The sequence below is a fragment of the Gossypium hirsutum genome, chromosome A01, assembly GCF_007990345.1.
Source record: "Gossypium hirsutum isolate 1008001.06 chromosome A01, Gossypium_hirsutum_v2.1, whole genome shotgun sequence".
NCBI lineage: Eukaryota > Viridiplantae > Streptophyta > Magnoliopsida > Malvales > Malvaceae > Gossypium > Gossypium hirsutum.
The window spans coordinates 115,177,184-115,192,260 of NC_053424.1; the positions used below are offsets into that span (position 1 = coordinate 115,177,184).

Below are 15,077 nucleotides of genomic sequence, written 5' to 3' on the forward strand. Positions count from 1 at the left end.
ACGAGGAAGGTATTAGCACCCTCGCGACGCCCAAAATTGGTATCTTGTTAAACATGTGTTGTCTTAATTTTCAAAAATACGAGCTCAATTTGACATTTAATCGTGATTCGATTGAAAAATGAGAATTTTTAGTTTTTGGTTTTTTTTTTAGAAGGGCGTCCCGTTTTTAACACAAGCTGACGAATTTCACCCAACATAGCGATGAAATCAATGACTTAATGTTAAATTGGTGCATTGCCTTATTTATTGAAATTAAAAAAAAATGAATAAAAATATTTTTTAAAATAAAATTTCATAAATAAATAAACGGTGCAAACAATGATATAATGTATGAAAAAATATTAACATATAATATAAGAGCATTAGGATAATAATAAAAACAATATTTACAAAGAAAATAATAATAAGAATAATGATATGCTAATACTATAATAAGAAAAGCAAACTGATAAAAGAATGGGTGAGAAACAAAAAATAAAAGAGTTAGAAATGCATCGAAGCAAATAATAAATATGACAATAATATTAAAAACAATAACAATGCATGCGATACTAAACGTAATAACAGTATTAAACACGAAATAAAAACAATGAATATATATATACATATAAGAATAGTTAGTAAAGTGACAGAAACTTGATATTAAAAACACTAATAATGTTACCTATATACATACGTATATATTACAATATAAACATAATAATAGTATTAAAAAGTATATACATAGTATTAAAAATATATACATAATATAGTTATTAAAGAATATATACATAAAATAATATGTAAATATATATATAAAAATAATATAGTATTAAAAATATACATGATATATATAAAATATAATATTAAAAAGATATATATACGTAATATAAAAAAAATGTATACATAATATAGTATTAAAATATTTACATAATATATACATATTAGAAATAATAATAATGTTAAAAACAACTATCAATAATACTACATAAATATATACATATATATATTAAAGATATATACATATATAACAAAACATATACTAATATTAATAACAAATATAATAGGGGTAAAAATAGATACAATAATAATATGTATATAACGTGGTATTAAAAATATGTGTGTAATATAGTATTTAAATATATATAGATCATATATATATTAGGAATAATAATAATATAAAAAAACAACTATAAATTTATACATAAAATATATATAAGTATTAATTGAAACTAAAAAATAATTCTAATAATAGTAAAAATATACTAATAATAATGATAATAATGATAATAGTAAATATAATAATAAATAATATTAAAAATAAAAAATGATAAAAATAATATAAAATAAACAAATTAAATATGGAAAAAGGACTAAATTCGAAACAAAAATGAAGTTTTGGGGCCAATTTAAAAAGAAATAAAGGGAAAGGGATTAATTTGGATGTGCGCAAAACAAAAGAGGACTAAAAACAAATTATCCCTCCCCTCAAAACGCAACACAGCAAGAGGGACTAAATCGCAAGCGCTATATACTTTGGGGCCAAATTAAAAGCACAATAAATCTAATTGCAAAACCATAAAAAAAGCAGAGGGGCTAAAAATGCAATTAGCCCCTCCAATGAAAAACACGCGGATCCTTGGTGGAATGGGTCGGATAGGGTCGGGTCAGGCAAAACGACGTCGTTTTGGGGTTTAATGGCCAACCCCAAAACGACGTCGTTTTGGGGGGCTATTTAAATCCGATTTCTTTTAAAAAATTCATTCTTCCTCTGTTCTAAAAAAAATTTTCTCCTCCTCTCATTTTCCTCTGCAGAGACCCCCCACGCCGGTGAAGACTCCGGCCAGTCAAAACCGTCGGCCACAACGCACGGTGGCCAGAAATTAGAAAAGGTAAATTTTTTTAATTTTTTTATTATGTTTATATATAAATATGTATATACTATTTTTTTGAAAAAAAAGGAAAAAATATATGTATGTATAGTCGAATACCGAAAATAAAAAAAGAAAAGAGATGAGACCTTGGCCTTTGGAATCTGTTTTTTTTTTCTCTTCAATGCTTGCTGAATTTTCTTTGTTCTTTTGAGACTATTATGTGCTAAAAATGAGATTTATTGTTTTATTGCTTCCTCCAAAAAATCTAACCCCTCTACATGATTTTTTAATGGTCTTTTTATAGCCATCCTTTTACAAGTTGTTTTTTTTTAATCTTTCTATCACTTCTGTTGCAGGTGGATGAGGTCAACGGTGGCAGAGTTGGTGGTGGCAAGTGGAGCAGGTGGCTGACAAGGATAGGGCGGCGGCATGGCAGAGGGAGTGGCTAGGGTTTTCTAATTTGTTTTGTGTATTAAGGTTTTGGGTTGGCTTAGTGGGCTTAGGGTTTTTAATTATTTGGGTATTTTAATTTGGGTTAGGGTAGGTTAGTTGGGTTTATTTTATTTTATTCAAAATTGGGCCTCAACAAATTGAATTGTTAAATTTTTAATGAACAACTGGTATAATTGTTCAATCACTATTGATCATATATAATATAATATAATAAAGGGTAAATTACACCAACAGTCACTCAACTTTGGGGTAACTAACAAAACAGTCACGTAGGTTTCATTTCAGTCACTCAACTTTGGAAAAGTGACAAAACAATCATTTTTGTTGTTTTCAGTCACAGACGTCACAGCAAAGTGACATGGCAGATGAAGGCATGCTTGGTGTCCAAAAACCCTCTAGCTGGCCAGTTACCACCAATTTAACAGCCATATTAGCACCAATTTAGGGTTTAATAAGAGAAAAAGAAGAAAAGAAAAAGGAGGAGGAGGAGGAAGAGAAAAAATGGATATGAAATTTTCTTACCTACTCTGTAACTCTTGAGACATTATTTTCTAACAAAAACTTTACATCTACAAAGACGTGGTGTTTCAATGACGAAAATGGGTTCTTTTATTTTTGAGTTTTCATTTTGGGTTCATTTTTTTTCTTTTATATTTGGTTCTTTGATTCTTCCAGCTTGATGTAAATAATCACTAACAGTTTTTGACAAGTCAAAGTTGTATATGAGAATAGTTTCTCGAAAGTCAATCCTCTTGGCTACAATATTCTTTGCTTTTTTTTTCAAATAACGACAATTTCCCCTTTGCTGCAAATTTCCATTCACAGAAAAATGGTGATGAAGAAAAAATCGAGTCCCTGGGATGGTGTTGTGTATTTTTCATTTTGTTTCAAATTTTCTCCATGTTGGAACTTAGGAATTGTCACCAGAATATAAAATTTCTTGATACATTTTCTTCTTCTTCTTCTTCTCTGTTATTAAGGGGTTTCTTTCAATTTCTTCTTAAATTTGGTGGGTTTCCACTATTGACATCCAATGTGGCAAGTTAACTGGCCACATCAGCAGTTAACTTGCCACATCAGCAGTCCCGTTAATACACTGACAGAAACTGTTAATTAGTAACTGTTTTGTCACTTTTTTATAATATTAGTGATTGTTTTGTTATTTTTCAAAAGTTGAGTGACTGAAATGAAATTTAGGCGACTGTTTTGTTAACTACCTCAAAGTTGAGTGACTGTTGGTGTAATTTACCGTATAATAAATTGCAGCAACGATCATCAACCTATATTTTATATTTCTGTTATTTCCTTGTAATTAATGTCCAACTTAAATCGTTGTATTTTGGGGTTTAAGTATTTTAATAGAACGATGTGTATCATAAGGAGTTGAGTCAAGGTCTTTAAAACAGGTCGTTTTGGCTAAAAGCCGTTTAAATAAAAATGGTGCGTAGTGTGTCTCATATGCCAGGTTGTCCCAAGGTCATTACCCACTCTTTTTATTGCCCAATCAGGGTAGGGCATGACCATTAAGGAATTACAACACAATTTTCTCACTTTCTTCTTCTCCAATTTTCTCTCTACTGCGCTTTTATTCTATTATTCTCTTCTTCCTCTTCGATCTTTCGATTTCTTCTTTATCATAACTAAAAATATAAATAAATTGATAAAACTAAAAGAATACTTTTTATAAGTTTTTTTTGACTTAAAATATCTGACTGGATTTTTATTACTGAACAAAACTATCAAACAGAACTGGGCTAAAACTATAAAAGAAGCCCTATTAAAAATTCCAGGCCTGCGTATATAGCAAGACCAGCCTAAAGCAACTCATCCATGAATCTTAAAAAATTAAAACAAAACCAGAAATAAAACAATAACAGAAATAAATCTAAACAGGAAGCCTAATAGTCCCATTTCCAGTCAAATCGCCAGCTGGCTCTTCAGTGGATTGTCATTTCACGTCTTTTCCAGCATTAATTCGGTAGCAGTTTCCAACAAAAGTAATTGATTTTCTACTACCTTATTCAAACGGACCTTCTCCTTCATTTTTCAATCTGGTTCTCTTGGTCTCCTCTCCTCCGATTCTTGGCAAGCGAAATCTGGAAGCCCTCCTACCAGGTAATGGCTACTTCCTCTCTTTAATGCTTCTTTTGCCAGAGTATGAGCGTAAAGATTTCCTCTGCTGGGTATAAAATGGAACTTGATCTCTTGAAAACTGCCTTTCGCTTGCTGAATATCTCTGATGATCGCACTAATGTTTGATTTGTCTATCTCCATCTTCTGGCATTTTTTAATCACTGTCTTTGAGTCACCCACGATTTCCAGTTTGTTGAGACCCATTTCTAACCCTAACTAGACTGCTTGCAACCCTGCATGCGCTTCTGCTATAAATGGATTTGCAATTTCGGAGTGGATAATCGTTTTTTATGCAATAATTTGTCCTTCCTCGTCCCGTACAAACAATCCTGATGCCGATCTGAAGGCTTGTTGGTCGTAGGCCGCGTCGAAGTATATTGCGACTCCTGGTCTCCTTCTTTCCTGTACAACATTTCCAATGGGTTGAACGATAAGTCTCTTCTCTTTAATCCCATTTAGCTCAGAAATATAGCTGTAAGTTTGTGTCGCAACATCCTTTCCAGATACCTGTATTTTATCGTATATTAACCTATTTCTGTTGAACCAAACTAGCCATAGGCCGCAACAAAAATACCGAATCTGCTCAGTCGTTCCTTGGCTAAAGATCCAGGTAAGCCATTCCCATATATTCTGATGATGACTATTTAGTATCCATGAAAGCTTTAAATGATCCCAAACTTCTCTTGCCGTAGGGCACTGCTGAAAAAGATGATAGCTATCTTCCTCATTTTGTCTGAATCGAGGGCAAATGGCGTTAACTACTACTTTCTTCTGCTTGAGGTTAACTAATGACGGAATGAAGTTCCAAGAAATTCTCCAGACTGTTAATGTGATTTTTGAAGGAATATGTAGCTTCCACAATTTTCTGTAAAAATTTTTAGACTCGGTCTGTAAATTAATTTCACTAGGATCTTCGTTAGTTCCTTGTAATAGTTTGTAGGCACTCCTTACCGAGAATTCCCCTGACATCTCCCCCCTCCAGACTTGGAAATCCTCATGTGCTAACTCTGCAAGTGGAATCTGTAAAATTTTCCTAGCAATTTCTGGTCGAAAGGTATTAATTACAACATCTGTATTCCAACTTCGATTACTAGTTTCAATTAAATCTGCTACTAACTTGACATTTTCTTGATTTTCATGATGTTGCAAACGATCTATTTCGTCTCCTGAAATCCACAAATCTCCCAATGCTGAAATTTGATCTCCTGTTCCAACCTTCCAGCATAAACCTTTCTCCAAAAGACCTCGTGCTGCCCAAACGCTTCGCCAGGTAAGCGAAGGTAAATTCCCTAACCAAGCTTTAAAAAATTCTGACTGAGGATAATATTTTGCTTTTAGAACACGCGCTAATAATGAGTCTGGAAAATTAAAAAGACGCCAACCTTGTTTTGCTAACAATGCAATGTTAAACTTTTCAAGATCTTGAAAACCAAGTCCACCGTCTTCTTTAAGCGAACATAATTCCTTCCATACGAACCAATGAATGCCTTTTTTATTTCGACCTTTTTGCCACCAGAATTTAGCTATAATTTCCTCTAGCTCGATACACAAAGATTTTGGAAGTAAAAAACAAGCCGTCGTGTAAGTCGGGATAGACTGTAGGACAGCTTTAATAAAGATTTCCTTACCCCCTTGCGAAAGATGTCTAATGCTCCAGTTATCGATCCTCTGTTTAAATCTATCTTTCAGCACTTGAAAAGCCGCTCTTTTCTTCCTACCCACCAAATTAGGAAGCCCTAAGTATCGTTCTGGATCGGTTGATCTTCGTACCCCTAGTATGCCAATGACTGATGCTATAACCCCATCTTGTGTATTTAAACTAAAAAACACTGTTGGCTTTTCATAATTCACGCATTGACCTGAGCCTATTTCATATTCTTTTAGAATTAATTTGAGAGCTTGCGCCCCTTCTTCTGTAGCTTCTGTAAACAAAATACAATCATCCACAAATAGTAAGTGAAAAATAGAGGGCCCACTTCGACTAGCTTTCACTCCTTTGAGAATTTTCCTTTTATTCGCTATCCTCATCAGACTAGAGAGACCTTCCCCACAGAATAGAAATAAAAACGGACTCAAGGGATCCCTTTGTCGTAATCCTCGGGTGGGACAAAAAATCTCCCCTTTATTTCCATTTATGACAACAGAATATGAAACTGTCGATACACATTTCATTAGAGACTTGACCCATCCTGCTTCAAATCCCATTTTCTTCATAATCTCTTCCACAAACTTCCATTCCACTCTGTCATATGCCTTGCTCATAACTAACTTAACAGCCATTAGACCCTCCCTTCCCAACTTTTTTTCTTTAGAGTGTGCAGTATTTCGTATGAAAGAAGTACATTGTCAGAAATCAACCTCCCTGGAACAAAAGCACTCTGAGCTAGATCAATACATTTTCCAATCACCCCCCCCCCCCCCGAAGCCGATTAGCAATCACCTTAGATATCACTTTATACAGCACGTTGCATAGACTTTTGGGTCTAAATTGAGTAATACATGTTGGATTGGTAGTTTTTCGTAAAAGCACAATGTTCGTTTTATTGATCACGCCTACTTCCATATCACCGTTCAATTTCTGCAGGCAATATTCTGAAACCTCCTCGCCAATAATGGGCCAACACTTCTGATAAAATAAAGCTGGAAATCCATCCTCCACTGGTGCTTTTGTGGGCCCTAATTTTGATACAGCTACCCAAATCTCCTCCTTCGTATACCCTGATAACTACCTTCGATTGTCTTCTTTAGAATCACAACAATCGATGTCAGACAAAATATGATCTAAATTTCCTGACATATCTGATGAGAATAAATTCTGAAAAAATGCTCTTGCAATTGGCTCAATCTCCTCATCTTCTTCTGTTATTCTGCCATCCTCAAATTGCATTTTCTGAATCAGATTTTTCCTTTTCCTTTGAGTTGCTTGTTTATGAAAAAATGTTGTATTTCTGTTCCCAAGTTTCAACCAATTAATCCGAGCCCTCTGTTCCCAATATCTTTCATCCTTCTCAATTTCAAAATTCAACTGAACTCTAGTTTCTATAATTTCTGCCAAATTTTTATCGTTTCTTTCAGCTTCCAATAAGGTTGACAATTTATCGGACAGCAACTCCTTTTTAAATTTTCTTCGGCTTCCAATCTGCTTTACCCATCCCTCTAGATTTTTTCCCATTTTTTTCAGTTTGTATAAAAGGTCCCCAGTAGAATTTTCCCAAATACTTCTAGCCTCCTCAAGAAATGTTTCTTCTAAAGTCCACCAAGCTTAAAACGTAAAGCTCTTATCATTCTGTCTCCCCTATCGGTAGCAATAAGTAGAGGAAAATGATCTGGAAAAGAATGAGAAAGGTGTTAAATTAATGATTCAGGAAACAAAGACATCCATTCTTCAGTAGCTACACCTCGATCTAATCTTTCCTGAATATTCGTTTCTGGCAAATTACCCTCTCCCAAGTAAACCATCTTCCTGAATACCCTACATCAATAAGGTTACATTATTCTAGCACTTTTCTATAAGCTTCCATCCTTCTCTCATCTCTAGGTAATCCACCTTTCTTTTCAAACCCATATAGAATCTCATTGAAATCCCCACTTACTAGCCAAGGATAAACACCATTATATCTTCAACGTCTCAAAAGGTGCCAAGATTCATCCCTATCATGTGTATAAAGAGAACCATAACACCCTGTAAATCTCCATTTTTTCCCATCATCTGAATTCTCAATTATCACATCTACATGTCAAATTGAATAACTTTGGAGCGTTATATCAATCGTCTCATGCCACGCTAAACATAATCCTCCTTTCGAACCAACCGCATCTACTTCCACACCATAATGATACCCGCAGCTACGTCGAACTTTCTCCATCAGTCTACTATTTAACTTCGGCTCCATAAAGAAGACCACTTGTGGATTTTGTAACATCAGCATATGCCGAAGTCTTCTAACTGTCTGTGGATTCCCCAATCCACGGACATTCCAGCTTAATATTTTCATTGCGTTTAGTCGGCATGCCTTTTGGCAGCCGCTGATGTTAAGTTGATTTCAGATATCCTTCTACTTCTGTTTGCTATAATGCTATTCTCTTCCTGTTCACCTCGAGCCCTTTTTTTTCCTTCTTCCCCCAGTAAGACACTATCTTCTAAATCATGGTCCATACTGTTTTAAGATCGATCATCTATTTGAGATCGATCATCTATGAATCTATCCCCCCTATCTGTGCAATTGGCATTCTTCCTTCTAAACTGAATCCCATTATAGGATCAATTTTCTTTGTGCGTACAGCTTCTTTATTAACTCCTCCCACTGTAAGTTCTTGGTTTTGTCTTCCACCATATCCCCCAACAAACACTTTCCCTTCCTCTCGTAGCCAGACACTATTTATTGCTTGAGCTCTCCTAGATTGGGCACGTAAGGTTAGGTCCCAACCCATCCCAGCAACTTCCGCTCTTAACATCATCTTTGCTTCACAAAAGGAATCACTGCGCCCTAACTTACCACAATAAAAACAGAACAAAGACGGTCTTTCGTATTTAAATCTGACATGAGAGCATTTTTCTCGCACCATGATCTGCTTCTTCCTTTTTAGAGGCTTACGAACATCAATTTTAACTCGTATCCTCATACAATTCCTATTTTCCTTGCCCAGACTTAAACAGTCATATTCCATAAAATTTCCAATGAAATTTCCTATTTGAACAGCCAAATTTTCAGAATAAAAACTTTTTGGGACGTCATAAACTTGTACCCAAAAAGGGGTAGCAATTAGAGGAACTAGTAATGGATCCTCCCCCCATTACAACTGATGCAAAATCAATAAATAATTATTAAAAGACGATGGACATCCCTTTAAGACCCTTTCCAGGCCAATAATGTGATTAAATTGGAATAAATACCGTTTTTCCCCCAAATGCTGATTCTGAATACCACGAACGGGGTGCCATATATAAGCCATAGTATTCTTCATTGCTGGAAAGTGTATGATACTGGCTGGTAAAAAGCATCCTACCAAACAAAGATTCTCCTATTCCCTTCTCAAACCAGAATCTGCGTGTAATTGCAAGACTTCTTCCTCTTCATCAAGGGATAATCCAGCAAATTCCTTTTCCATTGATTCACGTAAACAATCTAAAGCTTCCTGCCTTTTACTGATAACTACAAGAAGATTGCACCGTTTACCGCTACCAAACAACCCAAAAAGACGAAAAAACAAGGAAAACCTAGAAAAAAGCGTGCTAGGGTAGTAGACAGAAAAGTAAAGAAATGAATTGAGAACTTTAGATTAGTATACTTTTTATAAGTTAACTGTTCCAAATATCCTCAAACTATGACCCTTATTCTAAGCTGGTCTCTATTAGAGTTGTGTAACCTAAATTTTAAAAGAATATTTGCAAGTTAAATTAAACAAAATCTATTTTTTTCTAAAAAGATTTTGTAGTAGAATATATTTAGTATTTATTAACATAATATATTTTACATTCATTAGAATTAGGCTTTTTCAACCTATAAATAGATGTAGTCGAAATTTTTCTTATATCATTCGAATTCAACATTTGTGAATTTTTTTTCCTCTACTCATAGTTTTTTCCCGAAAAGGTTTTCATGTAAAATTTGTGTTCTATTTTTCTTTTTTTTTCCTTTGCGATATTTCTACATTGTCGTATCGACGTTCAGTTTTTAACAGCCTCTAAACTTCAAAACATTATTAAACTATTAAATTACACATTAAATCTTATGTTGCTAAATATAAAATGAAATTTTTAAATAAACAGAATGCTGTTGCATAATTGTTAAACATAAAAATTAAAAATAAAGTAAAGTTGAAAAGAAAAATGAGCAAACGATAAAACTTCTGTAAAAAATTTGAAGACCTCAAAATTAAGATTTTTGGCACATCTATTTTTACAATGTTTTTTTTTCTTAAGTTTTTCATTTTAAATTATATCACATAAGATCTGACATGTCATTTAATTATTAAATTAACGATTTTAATATCTAAAGGATTTAATTAATATAACCTCAATAGTTTAGGAATATAATTAAAATGATTTAAACTTTAGAAATCGATTTAAAATAAGGGTCAAAATTTAAGATGTTTTGAGCAATTAACTCAATTTTTATTAAACAAATTTATTTGGGCTAATATCTTATTATCTAATTAAAAACCCAAATATTAGGTTAAAAATGCCCATAAACACTCAGCCCATACAACTGTGCCCTAGTTTCTTTTCTTCATTTCTTCCCGCCGCCGCTGGCTCTTCTTCTTCTCCTCTCTTTTGTCAGCCGTACAGCTTTTTCTTCTGATCGGCCACCGCCACCGCTTCTTCAAAACCTAATACCAGTTTCGGAAGGATCGGACACATATCCTGTGTGTGGCAGCCGTTCAGGCGAGTCCGAGCAACGGAGGTTTGATGAACACGTGATATCTAGGAAATTAGGTTAAAAGTGAGTTGTTTTGAAAGAAAATTTTCATTATTGTTTGCTTGGATGATTATAGTTCTTTTGCGGGTTTCTTCTTTTATCGTTTATGTGATTGAGATTTTCGTTGCAATACTGAATGCTTTTAGCCTACTGCATGATATATATATATGAAATAGGTGTGTAGTAATGGTGAAATCAAAGCAAAGACAGCTCGGATTGAAGCATTCAAACAAAAAAAATGCTCGAGGTGGCCGCTTAGGCTCTACATATCCCAACTTTGAATTGGATCTGTTTGGAGAAGATGGTTGGGTCGTAGTTAAAAAGCAGAGAGTCACCATTCTTATACCTCCATTACCTTCCTCTAAGAAATCAAAAATGGCAAACCAAGGACCTGGTCAACTACAAGGCCAGAAAAAGGAGGATGTTCAAAAGTTTCCTAAATCCACTCCATTGGCTCATAAAATGGGTATGGAAATTGCTAGACAACAAATTTCAACTTCACCCACGTTTCCAGCTCTGGGTCCTGGAGTGGAGGAACCAAAGAAACCTGGTGGAGTGGTTGCTTTGAAATCTCATAATAAAATTCTCAAGAGTGTAAGATCAATGCATTGTCCTAATGCTGCCTATTCAGGGAGCATGTTACTGAATCGAAGGCTAAGGGTTTCAAATCTTGAGAGAAAGCTTCAACAAGCTGGTGGCCTTACCAGGTATTTGAAATCACTAGGATTAGATCAGTTTGTAAGGATATTTCAAGCAAAAAGTATCAATAAATTCCAGTTAGTGAATCTAAATATGCAAAAGCTAAAGGATATGGGTGCAGATGCAGTAGGTCCAAGGAGAAAACTGATTCATGCTATTGACTGTGTTTGTCAGTCGCTTTGTTTCAAGGCCTGAATCTAGTTGCCTTGCAATTTGCTGGATTAGAATGTAGATATTGAACAATAGAATATGTATCTGTTATGAACAAGGACTATATTGAACAATACAGTTGATTTCCACATGCCTTATCTGCCATGTTTCCTTGTTTCTGTTATATCTTTTCATATAATTCAACTCTATTGATGGCAAACATTTACAAATTCTTAGAGTGGGTTGGGATTGATAGTTTGTCTACGTGCGGTTAGTGTAAAAACAGCAGTGACGATGAGATTAAATATTATAACGATATTATAATGTAAGGCAAAAGATAAACTAAATACATTGAACTGAATCTAATCGCGCATCTAAGCTTACTTGTGCAATTTTGGTTCCTATGGTTGGGTTAAAATCGACAATCTCGTCATTGTTTCTTTATAAGAACATGCACTTGTCAAAAAGTATGTTGAGCATAGAGTAATGATTACGGTGCGACCTGAAGAGGACAGAGATAAGAAAACTAGAGAAAACACCATGATAGAGGACAAAAACCCAGAGTAGAAAAAAGGGGAGAGAACATGCACTCACATGGATGATGCTAACACATGGCTACAAATAAACTTCTTTTTTAAACAAATAATAGCCAACTCTAATTTATCTATTCTATCGACAAACAAAGAAAGGAATATGAATGAAGTTCAAATTCTAGATTCATTATTGTTAGAGAGTCCATTCTCAACCCAAACGGATGCCTATACATATAGAAAAAGAAAACCCTAATTTATCTCAAACTTCTGCAACACAATCATATATTCACATTTTTCATTTTGATTGCTTCCTTTCAAAATCCTACCATGGATGTTATTCATATGGTAGGTAAAGCCAACCACCACCTTACTATAATTGGGTGCGTGAAATTTAGAAATAATGAATAAAATATAGTAAGATTTCTCAATTCTCTAAATGTAGTCCACTCTTTTTGTCTCATCAGACATCCATCCAAAAAGAAACTCCTATTCTAATGTGAATCCTTGAAGGATAATAACTCTCTTTCATCCCTATTAAATGTGAAAATTGTTTTACTGCTTGAGAATAGCAACGTGGCACCGAAGAGTCTCAAAGCCCTAGCCTATAGGGACCACTGTGTTCCACTAAACTTGAAGCCCTGTTCTCGTTAGCTATCTATCATTCTCCAGAAACTGAAAAAAAAAAAAGAAATGGTGAAAAATTCTGAAAGAATTCCTTTAATTAGTCCATCACCATCATCATCAACAACAGAAGGAACAGCATCCAAATTTCAGACTATAGGCAACATCATAGTCTCAATAGTTGGAACCGGCGTTTTAGGCCTCCCTTTTGCTTTTCGGGTTGCCGGTTGGCTCGCTGGATCCCTAGGTGTTATCCTTGCTGGCTTTGCTACTTTCTACTGCATGCTCCTTCTGGTTAGTATCACTTATTCCCTTCTTCAATATTGCTTTTGTTCATTGAACCTTGTGTAGATTCCTAGACTATATTGATTGAAAAGTTGGGTTTTTAATAGGTTCAGTGCAGGGATAAATCAGCATCAGAAAATAAACTACAAGGGACAATAACATATGGTGATTTGGGTTACATTTGCATGGGAAAACCAGGCAGATACTTGACTGAATTTCTCATTTTCATCTCTCAATGTGGAGGATCTGTAGCATACTTGGTATTCATTGGTCAAAACCTTGTATCAGTTTTCAAGGGTCAAACCTTCAGTGTTGCATCTTACATATTCTTGTTAGTCCCAATTGAGATTGCATTGTCATGGATTGGATCCCTTTCAGCTTTTGCCCCTTTCAGCATTTTTGCCGATATATGCAATGTGTTGGCAATGGGATTTGTTGTTAAAGAAGATATAGAACGTGCAATCGGGGGAGGCTTTTCATTTCGGGACCGGAAAGCCATCGCTGATAACTTGGGAGGGTTGCCGTTTGCAGGAGGGATGGCAGTGTTCTGTTTCGAAGGGTTCGGAATGACATTGGCTCTGGAGCAATCAATGAAAGAGAGGAACACATTCCCTAAGGTGTTAGGCATGGCATTTACTTGGATTACACTTATGTATGTTCTGTTTGGGAGTTTCGGTTATTTAGCTTATGGTGATGAAACAAAAGATATCATAACACTAAATCTTCCTAACAATTGGACAGCCACTGCAGTCCAGGTAATCGATTGATCTTCTCCTTTGTTTCTTTTACTTGCAATCTATGTTATTTGGTCTCTTCATTTGTTGTGCTCCTCGGCAACAGATTGGCTTATGCCTAGGGCTCGTATTTACGTTCCCCATCATGGTTCACCCCGTTAACGAAATCTTGGAAGGGAAGTTGAAGAAAATTATATGGTTTCAGAAGCTCAACAACAATGATGCTGAAAATTCAATTACAGGATTAGGCAAGCTAGGAACATACACCAGCAGGGCGGTTCTAATAATCGGTTTAGCGGTTTTGGCATCATATGTTCCGGGGTTTGCTATATTTGCGTCGCTTGTTGGGAGTACTGTATGTGCATTGATCTCGTTCGTTTTGCCCGCCTCATTTCACTTAACTTTGTTGGGATCATCTTTGAGTTTGTGGCAGAAAGCCTTAGATTGTTGCGTCCTATTGTGTGGATTGATTTTTGCAGCTTATGGTACATATAACACCATAGTTGGAATCTGAAAAAACAAAAATATATATTGGTTATGGTAAAAAATGAATGGAAAATTCAGTTCGATTAGATTAATGAAATATTTGAACAGCAAAAGCAGACTTGTTAAGCTGACATTGTTTTCATTTAAAATACTTGATTTTGATGTATAATTGTTGTCGAGACAATTTTCTACTCAATATATAACATCGAATATACCATCCTTTTGGATGTACGGTGCGTTTACTTGTGGTTAGTGTAAAAACAGTAATGACGGTGAGATTAGTTACTCTAATGATGAGATTAGATATTATAACGTAAGATTAAAAATAATAACAATAAACTCACTGCATCGGTTCATAGCATAATGGTAACAGACCTGAAATCCGTCATAGGGGACCTTTCCTTACAAAGCTTAAATGCACACATAATGAATCCTCCTCGTGCCTTCATGAAAGAGTAGTGTCGAAACCATTTTTTTGAAAATGGGAAATCGACTTTTGAAAACGAAAAGTTGGGAGTCGCCACCAATCGTTTTTAATAAGGTGTGATTGGATCACCTCAAAACATAGTCGTTGTTAATAAATAAATAAATTTTTCAAAACGATGATTTTGGTCTGCGAAAATAGAAAACCGGTTAGGGAGTCAGTTACGTACGATGAAGGATTAGCACCCTCGACACGCTCAAAATTGGTACTTAATTGATTATTTAGAG

General features: G+C 34.8%; 2 protein-coding genes and 1 long non-coding RNA gene across 15 annotated transcripts; all 3 read left to right on the plus strand.

Moving 5' to 3' along the window:
- Positions 1 to 1,757: 1,757 nt before the first annotated feature.
- Positions 1,758 to 2,539, plus strand: LOC121229651 (uncharacterized). Its single transcript, XR_005927535.1, has 2 exons — positions 1,758 to 1,871; positions 2,210 to 2,539. It is a non-coding gene; the product is annotated as an uncharacterized lncRNA (long non-coding RNA).
- Positions 2,540 to 4,138: 1,599 nt separating this feature from the next.
- Positions 4,139 to 11,858, plus strand: LOC107925639 (uncharacterized). 13 transcript variants are annotated; one of them, XR_005927564.1, is made up of 6 exons: positions 4,196 to 4,421; positions 4,660 to 4,913; positions 4,992 to 5,049; positions 5,132 to 5,493; positions 5,662 to 10,882; positions 11,035 to 11,858. XR_005927564.1 is itself a non-coding variant. In XM_041114412.1 (3 exons), exon 3 carries the CDS (start codon positions 11,045 to 11,047, stop codon positions 11,750 to 11,752), a length of 708 nt encoding a protein of 235 aa, XP_040970346.1. In that variant the 5' UTR covers positions 5,258 to 5,493; positions 5,662 to 5,719; positions 11,035 to 11,044; the 3' UTR covers positions 11,753 to 11,858. The 13 variants fall into 13 exon arrangements, 2 of the variants coding, with proteins under 2 accessions (XP_040970346.1, XP_040970347.1); XR_005927576.1 differs by having other exon boundaries at positions 4,714 to 4,913; XR_005927573.1 differs by having other exon boundaries at positions 4,209 to 4,421; positions 5,662 to 5,709.
- A 594-nt stretch (positions 11,859 to 12,452) lies between these two features.
- On the plus strand, positions 12,453 to 14,585 carry LOC107925638 (amino acid transporter ANT1). The gene is made up of 3 exons (XM_016856343.2): positions 12,453 to 13,155; positions 13,254 to 13,901; positions 13,987 to 14,585. Exons 1-3 carry the CDS (start codon positions 12,931 to 12,933, stop codon positions 14,392 to 14,394), a joined length of 1,281 nt encoding a protein of 426 aa, XP_016711832.2. The 5' UTR covers positions 12,453 to 12,930; the 3' UTR covers positions 14,395 to 14,585.
- The last annotated feature ends 492 nt before the right edge of the window (positions 14,586 to 15,077 follow it).